This window comes from Ovis canadensis, chromosome 13, assembly GCF_042477335.2.
Source record: "Ovis canadensis isolate MfBH-ARS-UI-01 breed Bighorn chromosome 13, ARS-UI_OviCan_v2, whole genome shotgun sequence".
In the NCBI taxonomy this organism is placed as follows: Eukaryota; Metazoa; Chordata; class Mammalia; order Artiodactyla; family Bovidae; genus Ovis; species Ovis canadensis.
Window position 1 is genome coordinate 69,526,669 of NC_091257.1, and position 12,357 is coordinate 69,539,025.

At 53.0% G+C, this 12,357-nt stretch overlaps 2 protein-coding genes across 9 annotated transcripts in view; one reads left to right on the forward strand and one right to left on the reverse strand.

Moving 5' to 3' along the window:
- Positions 1-4,235: 4,235 nt before the first annotated feature.
- Positions 4,236-11,374, reverse strand: GID8 (GID complex subunit 8 homolog). 4 transcript variants are annotated; one of them, XM_069546744.1, is made up of 5 exons: positions 10,454-11,374; positions 7,729-7,858; positions 6,646-6,842; positions 5,813-6,010; positions 4,236-5,130 (listed from the first exon to the last, which is right to left on the reverse strand). In XM_069546744.1, the coding sequence occupies exons 2-5, from the start codon at positions 7,844-7,846 to the stop codon at positions 4,957-4,959; spliced, it is 687 nt and encodes a 228-aa protein (XP_069402845.1). In that variant the 5' UTR covers positions 7,847-7,858; positions 10,454-11,374; the 3' UTR covers positions 4,236-4,956. The 4 variants fall into 4 exon arrangements, with proteins under 4 accessions (XP_069402845.1, XP_069402846.1, XP_069402848.1 ...); XM_069546745.1 differs by having other exon boundaries at positions 10,206-10,667; XM_069546747.1 differs by having other exon boundaries at positions 10,079-10,601.
- The window catches only part of DIDO1 (death inducer-obliterator 1), a 48,966-nt gene continuing 47,368 nt past the window's right edge, over positions 10,760-12,357 (forward strand). For 2 of the 5 annotated variants that reach the window (XM_069546736.1, XM_069546733.1), the window contains exon 1: positions 10,760-10,825. The gene's annotated coding sequence lies outside the window, so the exon portion shown is untranslated. Of the gene's footprint in view, positions 10,927-12,357 lie in introns of all 5 variants that reach the window. The other 3 variants (XM_069546735.1, XM_069546740.1, XM_069546732.1) reach the window with 2 other exon arrangements.

A 12,357-nucleotide genomic window follows, 5' to 3' on the forward strand; every position in this document is an offset into this window, starting at 1 on the left:
CCCACGGAGGGGACCAAGTGTTCTGACTCCTGTCGGGTGCCAGGCCCTGGATCCTCGCTCTTGGGGGGATTCTCGCTCTTGGGGGGATTCTTGCTCTTGAGGGGATTCTTGTAACTTCAGAAGCCTTGACACCGAGTGGTGGTGGGCACAGCCAGAGAGGCAGCAAGTGGACTTCTGGGCAATTCTGCTTCTCCCAGCTGCTGCCTCTTCACACCCACAACCCCACCTCCACCCCACCACCCTGGATCCATCCCCTACATGGCAGCCTGGTGAACCTGGCCAGGTCACACCAGGAGGAGGCCCTCTGAACAAAACCTAAAACGCCCTAGCTCTTGGCCTTGGCCTTCCCCCTCCCCTAGCTCCTTCTGTGCAGTGGTGCCCACCTCAGGCCTGGCTTGCCCTGCTCCACACATGCTAGCAGCAGATGGCACTTCTTCCACCCATACAATGCTCAATGGGACAGAAAGACGGTGTGGAGAGAGTAGTGCTCCCCCAAATAACCCAGGACTGAGGAAAGTGTGAGAATCCTTGCTAAATTCTACCTGGCAGCTCACTGCCACCTATTGCCCCAAGAGCTTTGATGGTGATTTTAAAAATTTATTTTTGGCTGCATTGGGTCTTAAAAAAAAAAAAAATCTATTTACTTTAGGCTGTGCTGGGTCTTCGTGGCTACACAGGCTTTTCTCTAGTTGTGATGAGGGGGGTTACTCGTCGTCGTGGCGCGTGGGCTTCTCATCGTGGTGGCGTCTCTTGTGAAGCACAGGCTCTGGAGCACGCAGGCTTCAGTAGCTGTGGTGCCTGGGCTCAGTAGTCGTGGTTCCCAGGCTCTGGAGCACAGGCTCAATAGCTGTGGTGCACTCACTGAGTTGCTCCGTGGATCCGTCAGGGATCCAACCTGTGTCTCCTGCATAGGCAGGTGGATTTTGAACCACTGAGTCACCAGGGAAGCCCTGCATTGAGACTTAGTTGTGGCATGCAGGATTTCTCACTGCAGTGTGCAGACTTCTCTCTAGCTGTGGCATGCAGGCTCAGCAGTTGCAGCACATGGACTTAACTACTCACCCCACAGCCTGTGGGATCTTAGTTCTCTGGCCAAGGATCAAACCTGTGTTCCCTGCATTGGAAGGTGGATTCTTAACTACTGGACCACCAGGAAAGTCCTTGATGGTGATTTTATATGAAAACCTAGAGCCGCACCGTGGGGGACATTTGTCATTTGCTTACCCAAAGCCCCTCTGCTCCTGGAGCTGTGCATGAACAAAACACAGAAAGGAAACCGAGAGGGCAGGGAAGAGTGGCTTCTGCCATGGGATGGGCTGGGAAGTGTCCCTGCAAAGACCTGTGTATCAAGTCTGAGAGCAGAGAATGAGCAGGGCATGTGGGTGGGGTGGGCAGAGGCCCAGGGCAGCTTCCAGGACCGCAAGGAGCCTGGTGGGTAAGGGGACAGGAAGGGGGACAAAGCAGTGGGGAAGGGTAGGCTCATGGGTCTTGGTGGTCAGGTAGAGACCAGCCAGGGCTCTGACACTGGAAGCCCCAGAGGGTCACAGGATCACCCTGGCTGCCGTGAGGACCACTCAGGATGGCCAAGGCATAGGCAAGGGACAGGCCACTGCAGTACTCCAGGCCCAAGGTGAGGAGGCTTTGGCTAGCGGGGAACAAGAGGTGGAGGGCTGCTCGGAATGCACAGAAGCCAATGGTGGGCCAGCGGTGAGCATCTGACTCCTTCCTGAGCCTCTGAGCTGGACAGGGCCATCCTCCATGAGGCAGAAGATCTGGGTGTCAGCTAGGGCCACTAGACCACGTGTCCCAACCCGAGAGGAAGCCATGCTCACGTTGGCAGCAGCCGGACATGCCTCCAGCTTCCAGTAACCTCTGAGGGACCTCATATCCAGCCAACCCACTGTTCCTGAGTTTCAAGGTGGAGAGTGATCAGTGGGTCGTGTACAAAGACTAGCCCTGGCCCCCAATGCTGGTGACAGCTGTTCCAGCCGTGCCCACTGGTGGTGGGGCCTCAGCTCTTACTTGTTTGGGGCCTGTGCACCTTGCATGACTTTTACTTCCAGAGTTGATCCCTAGATACACCACAAAGGCCTCACTGCTGTCCTGACCTCACCTTCCTCAGCCTCCAGACCTGTCTTTACTGCGCAGCACAGATGGGCTGCTACACCTGGCACAACTTCTGGTCAAGTGCAGCCCCGCTGGACCATGGCCTAGGTGTCCCCGGGGTCCTCGCCACCTCTGGCCCCTGTGCAGCCCAGTCAGCACTTGGGGAAAGCACAGACGTCACGCTGCTTTAGGAAAGCTGCCCACCATGTGCTTGCTTTGCACATCTGTCTTCAGGGGGCATCCTGGCTGGACAGCAAAGCCAGCCTTGCAGTCACCAGGCTCACCCCTGGCATTTCAGTCTGCGACAGGACCCATCCCAACCAACAGCTGCCTTTTCTGGAAGCTGGAAACCTTGATTCAAATAACAAAATACAGTATTTCTCATGTGCCTTGCACTAATCCCTGTGCTTCGGAAGAATCCAAACTAGGGGTCATTCCTCATGTAACTTTACAATATCAGGAACACAGAGCACCAAAATATTGTCACGTTTTATTTATTTCAAGGCACTTTCCACCAGAAAGTGTAAAAAAGAAGAAATAAACTACCCTGGTAAAACATCACATTTTAACAAACATGACAGTGAGATCCAAATGAGACGAAGTAGAAAAATCGATATACTTAATGTTCATTACCTTGAAATGCTTGCTGAAAAAAAAAGACTGCAAAAGGAGGAAACAGAAAAGTGCAAAGCTGCCCCTTTAAAGATTTCCAGCCCATGGGGAAGGAACCACACTCTCTATACACAGGGAAAGAACCCAACGGCACCATCTGAATTCTCCACATCTCACTGGCACCCAGCTCATATGGGTCTTCGCACTCACTGGTCAAGCCCCTCACTGACTAAATGATGAACAAGCCAGCAGCACTTCTCTTAAGCATTCGACACTTCCTACACGTGACAGGCCCTCCACAGGTCCCCATAGTTTATGGATGATTCTTACCCAGTAATACACATCTCAAACCCACTATTTTGAAAAATGTCAGACTGATTGTATGTTAATGATGCACATAAATTATCTTATATACACTAATAGTAAAGGATAGGAATATGCTGAATTACTTCGTGCTTTTCGAGAAGTGTAATTTTACCTCGACTTCCCTAATATTTTTCTTCAGCTTCTGCTGTATTTAACTATCACCTGAAGATCAAAGGCCCCTTTCTCCCTACTTTTATTCCCAAATCTTAAGAGGAAATGATCATACAGAAAGGTCACATCTGAGTTGATGACCGAGACAGAGCTGAAGCTCATCACTTCTGGGGGTGAGCAAAGGACCCCTCCCAGTGCTCACAAGGCCCAAAGGGCAGCTCTAAGGGCCAGTCCAGGGCCTGATGGTCTCCTGATGATCTACAAAGACCTCAGTGCTTTTGCCTTTGCTCTGTGACTGGGGAGGGAAAACTCTGCCTGAAGCTGTACCCACTGAAAACCAGTGACCTGCAGCCTCCAAGTGCAGCCCGAAGTGAGTGGGGAGAGGAGCTGAAGCCAGAGACCCTGCGGGACAAACACTGAGTGTGTGGGGATGTGACTGAGACGCCCCACAGCCGGAGCAGACCTGACCTCCCCGAAGACCTACCCAGCCGAGCACCAAGGCCAACGGACTCTCCAGATTCGTCTGCTGATGGCGTGCATCTCTGCGGAGCCCAGGTGCCAGCACAGCCCACCCTGTGGGAGGGATCAGGTGAGAACTGAATCCCAGCCACGCAGGTGCTCCCACCAGAGGATGTGTGGGGGTCACCAGCCCCAGGGAGCTCTGCACGCCAGGGCCCCTCCACCTCCACCAGCCTCACTGAGGGCTGGCAGCTTTGCACTGGCACCCTGGGCCACCTGCCCCAAACCCCAACACCGGAGCCTGCACTCAGGACTCACTGACGGCAGTGGGCACCAGGCAGGGGACAGACATGAGGGAATAGGAGCTGGACGTCTGCCAGACTGGCTAACAGAGTGAGAGGCAGAAGTGCAGGTCACAGAGCCCACTGCACCACAGCACATGCCTGGCACCATCACATGTCACCGGGAGCTGCCCCTTTCTGGCTGTAGGTACCACAGTGTCACTACGGTCACCCTGGGGAAGACACCCCAAAAGCAAAAGTTGTGCTCAAGATGATGAACACTTCTGAGAGACCACTGTGGTCATTCTTGAAATTAAGGAGAAACCTTTATTTTCAACAAAAGTGCCCAGGAGAGATGGTTCACTGATCCACTAGGAAAGAGTCTCTCACCACTTACAGCACCAAAATATATATTTAAAAAATTAAAAAACACACGGCCCGCCCCGCATACACACACGCACACACCCATCTCCCCCAAAGCCACACGACCCAGACCAAACAGGAAGACAACCAAACTTAGTGCCCTCGCACAAAAGAAGTCTTTGAATTGGGATTTACAAATTCATATAGTCTTTCCTATGAAAAAACAAGAACAAACCAAAAACCAAAGAGGGAAAGAAAACACTTCTACACGAAGGCCGGCCGAGATGGGGGAGGAGGACATACTGCCCTCCTGGATGCTGACAGAGCGAGACGGCCGTCAGTGCTGCCCAGTGCTCTGGGCGGGGCCTCGGGTGGGCTAGCGGCCCTAAGATGAGGTGCCTTCACGAGCTCAAGTGCCCAGAACGCTGAGCACAGGCCACGGGGCAGTCCTCGCCGGCCTTCCAGAAGAGACGGTATCTTGCACTGGGAGTTTTCCAGTGCTTAAAAGGGCCACTTTCCCTTTCAAAATGATGCTGGGTCAAAAACAAAACACACAAACAGTAAAAGAAGGGAGAAGAGAGTTCTCTGCTGCCGTAAAAATCTTCAGTCCCAGGTGGCGCCCACGGGCCCAGGGCCATGCAGCGGGGCCCCACACAGACTACTTGGGCTCCTCAATCACGCCTTTGCTGAGGTCTGTCATTTTAGGGTATTTTACTTTCTTCTGGTCCAGCTCATTCTGAGCCCAAAGGAGTAATTTCAGCAACTTTGCCAGCTTCGGTGTTGACTCACGATTCTCGTAATCTAGGACAGCTTGGTTTACTTCACTCCACACCTAGAAAATGGAGAGCCAATAAAAACCACCTCACACACAGAGCACCTGCGAAAAGGATCCATTATAAGATGCATCTTATACATCTTCAAAACCATTTTTACATGAGAGGCTGGCTACTTATTTAAACAAACACGAAGCCTGTGACTGTCGGGTACTGTGGGGATGTAAAACACAGTCCTTGTCCAGAGGGGCACATGGTATGGTCAGCAGATGTCACATCCAGCCTGGGCATGAGGGAACTGGCAGGGAGGAGACACCAATTCCACCCAACAAGCCCTAGGAGGACACCTGATGCGGACCCCAAGGACACCCTCCTTTCAGGGCAGTCAGGACAGTGGGGAGGGGACTGCGGTCGGGGAGCTGCCCTGCTGGTGGGAACACAGAGGCCGTGACAGAGTGCAAAAGTATCCGACGCAAGTGTGGGATTTTCATCAAAAGATACTTGGAACATCCGTTCCTAAGAGTCTCCACACAGTAAGTCAGCTCAGATAAAAAAAAAAAAACAGGCAAAGAGGCTTAACTATCGTTTAAGGGTCTCAACACCTTGGGCTCCTAGTATGTCACAAGTAAAGTGTGGGGCCCTCCCAGCAGTGTCCCGGTCACACCACACACACCACCCCATTTCTTTGGAAATCCTGCCCAAATATCCAGAGGGTGTGGACGGAAGCCCTCTGGAGCCCACCTTCTGCCTCTGCATCATGTTGAGCAGGTCTCCGAAGGGTGAGTCCTCAGGGTTGTCAAAGGCCAGCAGGGCCAGTGTGCGCTCCATCTCGGTCAGACATTCGCGGCTTTCCTCACCCTGCTCAGCCAGCTGGGTCTGTGCAAACTCCAGCGCTGCCTCTGTCTCCCGCTGGCGGATCAGCTCGATCAGGTGTTGTTGCTGGTTGGGGCCAGGCAGACAGGGTGAACAACTTGTGCCCAGCCAGCGACACCCCCCACCGCAGGGCTGCACCTGCTTCTTATGAAAAGGGCCTCTCAGAGGACAGAGTTGTTGAGTACTCCAAGCTCCTGACTTTGCATTTTTAAAGCAAGAAACAGCTTCTGAGATACATGGCAGAGCAGCTAACTTAAACCCCTTCCCTCGTCAATTACAGCAATATTCTAATGAAATTAGCCTCATAACCTCTCAATAACAGCAAACAGCCGTCCCCAAGCTTTTTGGAAAAGGGATCGGCTACCCACTCCAGTATTCTTGCCTGGGTAATTCCATGGACAGAGGAGCTTGGCGGGCTACAGTCTACAGGGTCACAAAGAGTTGGACATAACTGAGTGACTAACACATCCACTTGCCAAGCTTTTTGCCACCAAGGACCTGTTTCATGGAAGACAATTTTCCCTCAGACTAGGGTAGGGCAGGGATGGTTTGGGATCACTCAAGCAACGTTACGTCTATTGTGTCTTTTATTTCTAATGTAATACTGCCTCTGACCTGATAGGAGGTATCGGTCTATGGCCCCGAAGTTGGGGATGGCTAACATGAAGAACCTTAATTCATCAAGTCCACAAGCAACTCACTTGCAGATGGAAGTAGAGATAGCGGTTTGTGTCCAGCAGCTCTGGGTGGAGGCTGTTGATGAGCGCAATGGCCTCCTGAATCTGGCCTTTCAGTATCATCTCGCGGATTTTGATTCGCTCGTCAAGTGTTTCTAGATCAACACTGGGTTCAATCCCAGATTCCATTCGAAACTTCTCCGCTGCTTCCTTAAAGCCCTCTGGAAAAGAAAACTACCTTCACTGCTTGGAAAATCGGCAAGATACCAACACCAGGGCTTTTTATCTCTAGAAAGCCCGTCCTCTGTAAGTGAAAACCTCTAGTAAGAACTGCACTTTCTTGGGATGTGGGATTAACACCTCTGCAACTTACCAGCTACATTTCCTTTCCTTCCACCTGCCCGCCCCCACCGCCCCCGCGGCGGCTCCAACTTCCAGTCAGGGGAGGATGGGCTTTGAGGCCCCCGCACTGAGGTCCAGGCCTATGTGGAGAAGCTGCCAACCTGCTCCAGGGGCAGCAGGGTGCCCTCCCACTGTGAACGAGTACACAGTTTCTTCAATCTCAGAGACTGATGGGGGCCGAGGCCACTGGGAACTCCAGGAAGGAGACTCACTTTCTGGAGACATGTGGGTTTTCTCACCTCTGCAGAGCGACCCTCTCCTCCACAGGGTCAGGAGGATGGGGTGTTATCACAGAGCACTTGCATTTCCTTCCACAGGCACCCCCCCGCCAACCCTTCTTCTTTTGACTTGGACACACCTTCTGAAGCAGTCTAGTATCATTCACCAAACTGGTCAGAAGAGATTAATTACTTGGACTTTAAATGTACTTTTGCACATTGTTAATGATGTAGATCAACTGCAAACATGTCAAAGGCTAAGAAATAGGCTTTTTCTTTAGGTCTCAGAGACCTGGAATCATGATTTCATCTCCAGAAGAGGACATCTCTTTAAAATGGTAGTTACAAGTTTGTTACAAGAGCACTGCATTTCCATGATGCCTGAATGCAACCTAACTTTCAGGACCCTCCAGTGGTAAAGTCCTGCTTGTGAGCCCAGAAAGGGAGAATGGTGCCCAAGAGGCAGCACCCGTAGCACAGCCCTCACCTGTGACCAAGTAGTTCATGATGAGACGGTTCATGTCTGCTCGTTGGACATGTAAGTTATTGAGCTTTTCCATCCACTCATCCTTTGTGATTTCATCAGGTTTTTCTGTGTAACTCATTCTGATTTATTTCTACAGGAAAAAGAAGTAATATTATAAGAATTGGTGAAGAATTCTCACAATTGTGATCATTCAGATATAAACACAGCGACCAGGAACCAAAGGGTAGACAGAGGGAAAATACTTAAAATGTGGAAAACAGCACATGCAGAGGGCCTGAGACTCAAACACAGGCTCAGGGACCAGAGAGAAGGTTGAGGGGTTCAGAAGGCAGGATGAACATGAGGAAGAGCCAGGAGTCTGAGGACCAGGAGGTCAAGAGGTCAGTCCAGGTCAGATGAAGGCCCTCCAGGCCCAGTAGCAATCTATTAATAGATGGACGCTCCTCTAAGCACAGGGTGGCATGGAGAGGTACAAGCTGAAGATTCACCTGCTATGATGTGTGTGCTCAAGACAAGCCATCTCGCATACTCTCCAGGCTGACAGAAATGAAGCAGCCTGACAACACCAAGTGCTCACACAGACATGTGTGTGGTCTCTTAAGCCCCTTTACCCTGTGGTCAGAACGGACTGCACAGCAACACACTCAGCACCACTCTGCAAGGCTGTGCATATGTACTCTGCTCCTAGCCGATGGCTCTTCTGCTAGCCAGGACCACAAAAAACAACCTACTGTGTCCCAGACACAGACAAGCCTGTGCTCAGAGTCACTGTTCAGGAATGGCAACACTGGAGACTGCCCACCCAGGAGTTAGTCAACAGCAGCAGGGACAAGCAAACAATGGTTCATAGGACTGCAGTCCCAGAGGACCAAAGCCCTGGGGCAGACTAGTTTCTGACTTCAGAATTGTTCAGGTTGTACAAACAGTATTTGGTACACGTATCACAAGACATCCTCCCAGGGGTCTGCAGCAGCACCCCATGATTGGACATGATTGCTTCAGTGAAACGCGTGAGGATCACACAGAAGTTACTAAATAGCTTTTGCGGGGTCAGGTTCTGCCATGAAATCAATTAAAAACAAGACCAAAAACTTTTGGTTTTCAAAGTTTTGTGGATTTTAGGGCCACTGACTGTATCAATGGAACAGAATTTACCAAAGCAGTTAAAATACATGAACAGGCCCACACAGGGGACTTAGAAACCAGCTGCGTGAAGAGAACAAGTTGCAGCAGAGAACCAAGGGCAGCAGTTTTTTAAAGAACAAAAACAAAACAAGTTATACAATTTTTACTTAGTAGTAAATACATTCATAGCAAAACCCATTTGTTATTTTTTCAAGAGCATGAACCCTGAAACTCAGGAGGTGGTTACCACGGGAAGGGGGCCCTGGGAGCCCAGCAGGGGTGTCAGGATGGGTGGTGAGCCTACCCACTGTCCACTTCAGTTTTATCCTTTGTAACTGACATAGATATTGTGGATATTATTTCATATAAAGCAAAGCACATGCTCAATTTCCTCAATAAATAAAAGCAATTTAAAAGATGGCTCTGGTTTCCCAGTGGACATGGGATGACTGTGGGGTGGTGAGCACAAAGAGCTGAGCAGGAAGACCAGTGAGGAGCCACCCAAACAAGAGGACAGCAGTGGAAGAACCAAGAGCACAGCCCACAAGACTCTGTGGACTGAGCGAACAGGCCTTGCTGCTGGACCAAGCGGGAAAGTATAAAAGAAGATTCATGGACCATGGAGGGGTTTCAAGCTTGAGACCTTGGAGAATGGAGTCCCAAATGAGGAAAGACTGGGAGAAGAACAGGTCTGAGGAGTCGAGCGAGTCTGGGGTGACTATCAGACCCACAGTAGGAGAAGTCAAGCAGGCACCTGGATTACAGGTCCCCAGTTGGGCGACGGAAACATTAATTAGGGCAATGTCCACCACAAAATGACTGAAAGCCAAGAGTTCACCAGAGATCGCCCAGGGAGACAGTGTCTGTGGGGAAGCAGAGGGGAGCAAGATAAAGTCCTCGGTCACGGGGGGATGCCATGCCCAACTCTGATCCGCCTTAGAGAACTTGTCTGAGACAAAACCAAGGGGCCGTTCCTCACACAAGGTCATTTCTCTAAGCTACGGCCACTAGCGCAAACTCTCTCATGGGCGACAGAGCAGTACTGAAAAGTTAACAACTTTGAAGAACCGACCCATTCTGTTTTGTGCAGGAAAAACTGAGCACTTAAACACCCCACAAACAGTACGGACGGCGAGGAACCCTTCGCCCCACGAGCAACGTCCTGTCTCGGCAGCTCAGTGTCTGCTTGAATGCGGTCCTGGTGCAAACAGTTGCCGCCGCAGACCTGTGCGACTTGTGGAGAACTATCACCTCCCAGCAGGCGTCGCCGCCCCTCAAAACACGCTCCATCAACAACAAACACCGAATCCACGCCCGGACTCCGCTGCCTTAGGAAGAGGAGACAGTTGGACCTGGAAACTCTTGAGGGCGCCGTCTCCCCCGAGAACGCGGCCCGAGGACACCTGCTCGGACGTCCGAAACCGGCAGGCCCCCTGCACGGTCGGTCGGCGGGCGCAACCTCGCAGCCCGGTCAGCCTCCTCACCGGCCCGCCTCGATCCCTCCCTGGCCACGACCCCAGTCCGGCCCTCCGCCTCCTGGCCGCCGCACTCCGGCGGGGAAGCTAGGCCCCGCCGCCTGGGCCCTCCGCGGCCATCTTACCGTGCGGATCCCGCCTGCCGCGCTGCGCGGTCTCCGCGGCCGCTCGAAGGGCCGGGCGGGGCCGGGGGGAGGGAGGGGGAGGTGGCGGCGCAGGGGTCTGGGAGGCGGAGGCGGGGGCCGCGGCGGAGGCGTAGGCGGAGGCGGGGGCGGGGAACGGGAGGGCAGACACACGGGCGGCCGCCCCCTTAGCCACTTCCCGCGAGATCGCGAGATCGCGAGTCGGCAGCCAATCAAGTGCCTTCACGAGGGGGCGGGGTGCGGCGGCCGCCCGGAAACGCGGGACTCCAGCTTCCGTTCTTGCGCAGAACTCCCTTCACGGCGCCTTCGCTCTACGGATTGGCGCGAGAGTCAAAAGGCATCGGCTGGCTCTGGGTAAGATGGCCGCCGTGGAGGCGTCGTTGTAGGGTAACTTCGCGCCGAGACGGCGACATCTAGACTGAGGCGAAGGTTCCAGCGTCCTTTCCGTCGTTTGTGTAAGCTCGAGGGCATGAGGCGGGGAGGGGGTACAGGCGCCAGTGCTCCGCGCAGCCCCGAGGAGGGGACCTTCCCGACCCGGTGCCTGCCTTCGCGCAGGCCCGGGAGGAGCCGCCCGAGCGGGGACGGCGGGAGCTCTCGGTTCCGACGGTTGGGGTGGGCTCCGGGGCACGCGACCACGGTGGGGAGCGCACACCAGCCCGCTCCAGAACAAGTCTACAGGGCCAGACCTGCCCTCAGGGAACCTCCCAGGGGCCCGGCGGTCTTTCCCGCCGGTGGTTCAGAATCCGCGCTCAGGTTGGGCGGGGACAGCAGGCCTGTGCAGCTGGGGCTTCGAGGTTCTGCGGCCGCTGCTCGAGCGGGAGCGTCTTCCCCCTGCGGCCGGGGTCGCGGAGGCGCAGGAAGACATTCACCGTGTTATTCGGTTATTATTGTGCGTCCACGGGAGAAGAGTACAGATTACGTCAGAGCAAGGTCTCGTTTTCCAGGTCAGTTCAGTTCTGTCGCTCAGTCGTATCCGACTGTTAGCGACCCCGTGGACTGCAGCACGCCAGGCTTCCCTGTCTATCACCAACTCCGGAGCTTGCTCAAACTCCTGTCCGTCGAGTCGGTGATGCCATCCAACCATCTCATCCTCTGTCGTTCCCGTTTTCCAGTTGCTGGAGAGTCAATTTAAAAGATTTTAGAATCCTTCGGGAAGGAAATTAAGGGGAGCCCTTTATTCCATCCAAAGAATTCCAGTGTCTTCCTGTTAGAAGTCAGAGTTCAGATGGTTTCGTGTGACTGCGTGGAAATGCAGTGGGACTTGTTGCAGAAAATAAGTGTAATTTGGTAAACAGATTAGAGAAAGACGACTAATTGTGGATATTTCTCGTCAGTGAATAGAGCTAAATCTGCAAGTCCAAAGCTTTGGCCCTAATCTATTTAAAATGCAAATACAGTGTGTCTGCAATTACATCCTTTTCAAGCACTTAATCCTCTGAACAACTTTACACACCAGCTTTACAGTGGGCGAGGGGTGCAGATTTTTAAAATTCTTTTCAACGGTGCACAAGCACAAATCCGGTGCCCTAAAGAGCTAGGGTGTTCCAGCCTAAAGAAGGTTCAGCTGCGCCTTTTCTGCGGGGCATAGATTAATGGCCCCTCACCCCCAGAAGTCGTCTTGCTCCGCTCTAATTGTGTCCAGATACTGGCTTCCTGTTGCAACCCATACAGCAGGCAGGGTCATCTCTCTTGTCCCTGGCCCCCTCTTCACACCCACCAGCGACTCCCCAGTTGCCTGTGCAGAGTGAACATAGCTGAAAGCCAACCTCAGCACCCTGCCCTTCCTCTGGGCTCTCAGGAGATGGGTCTGTGTGCAGCACTCCTAGGCCAGTGCCTAGGAATGGGAACACCATCCCAACAAGCAGGGTGTCATCCTCTGCTTTGTG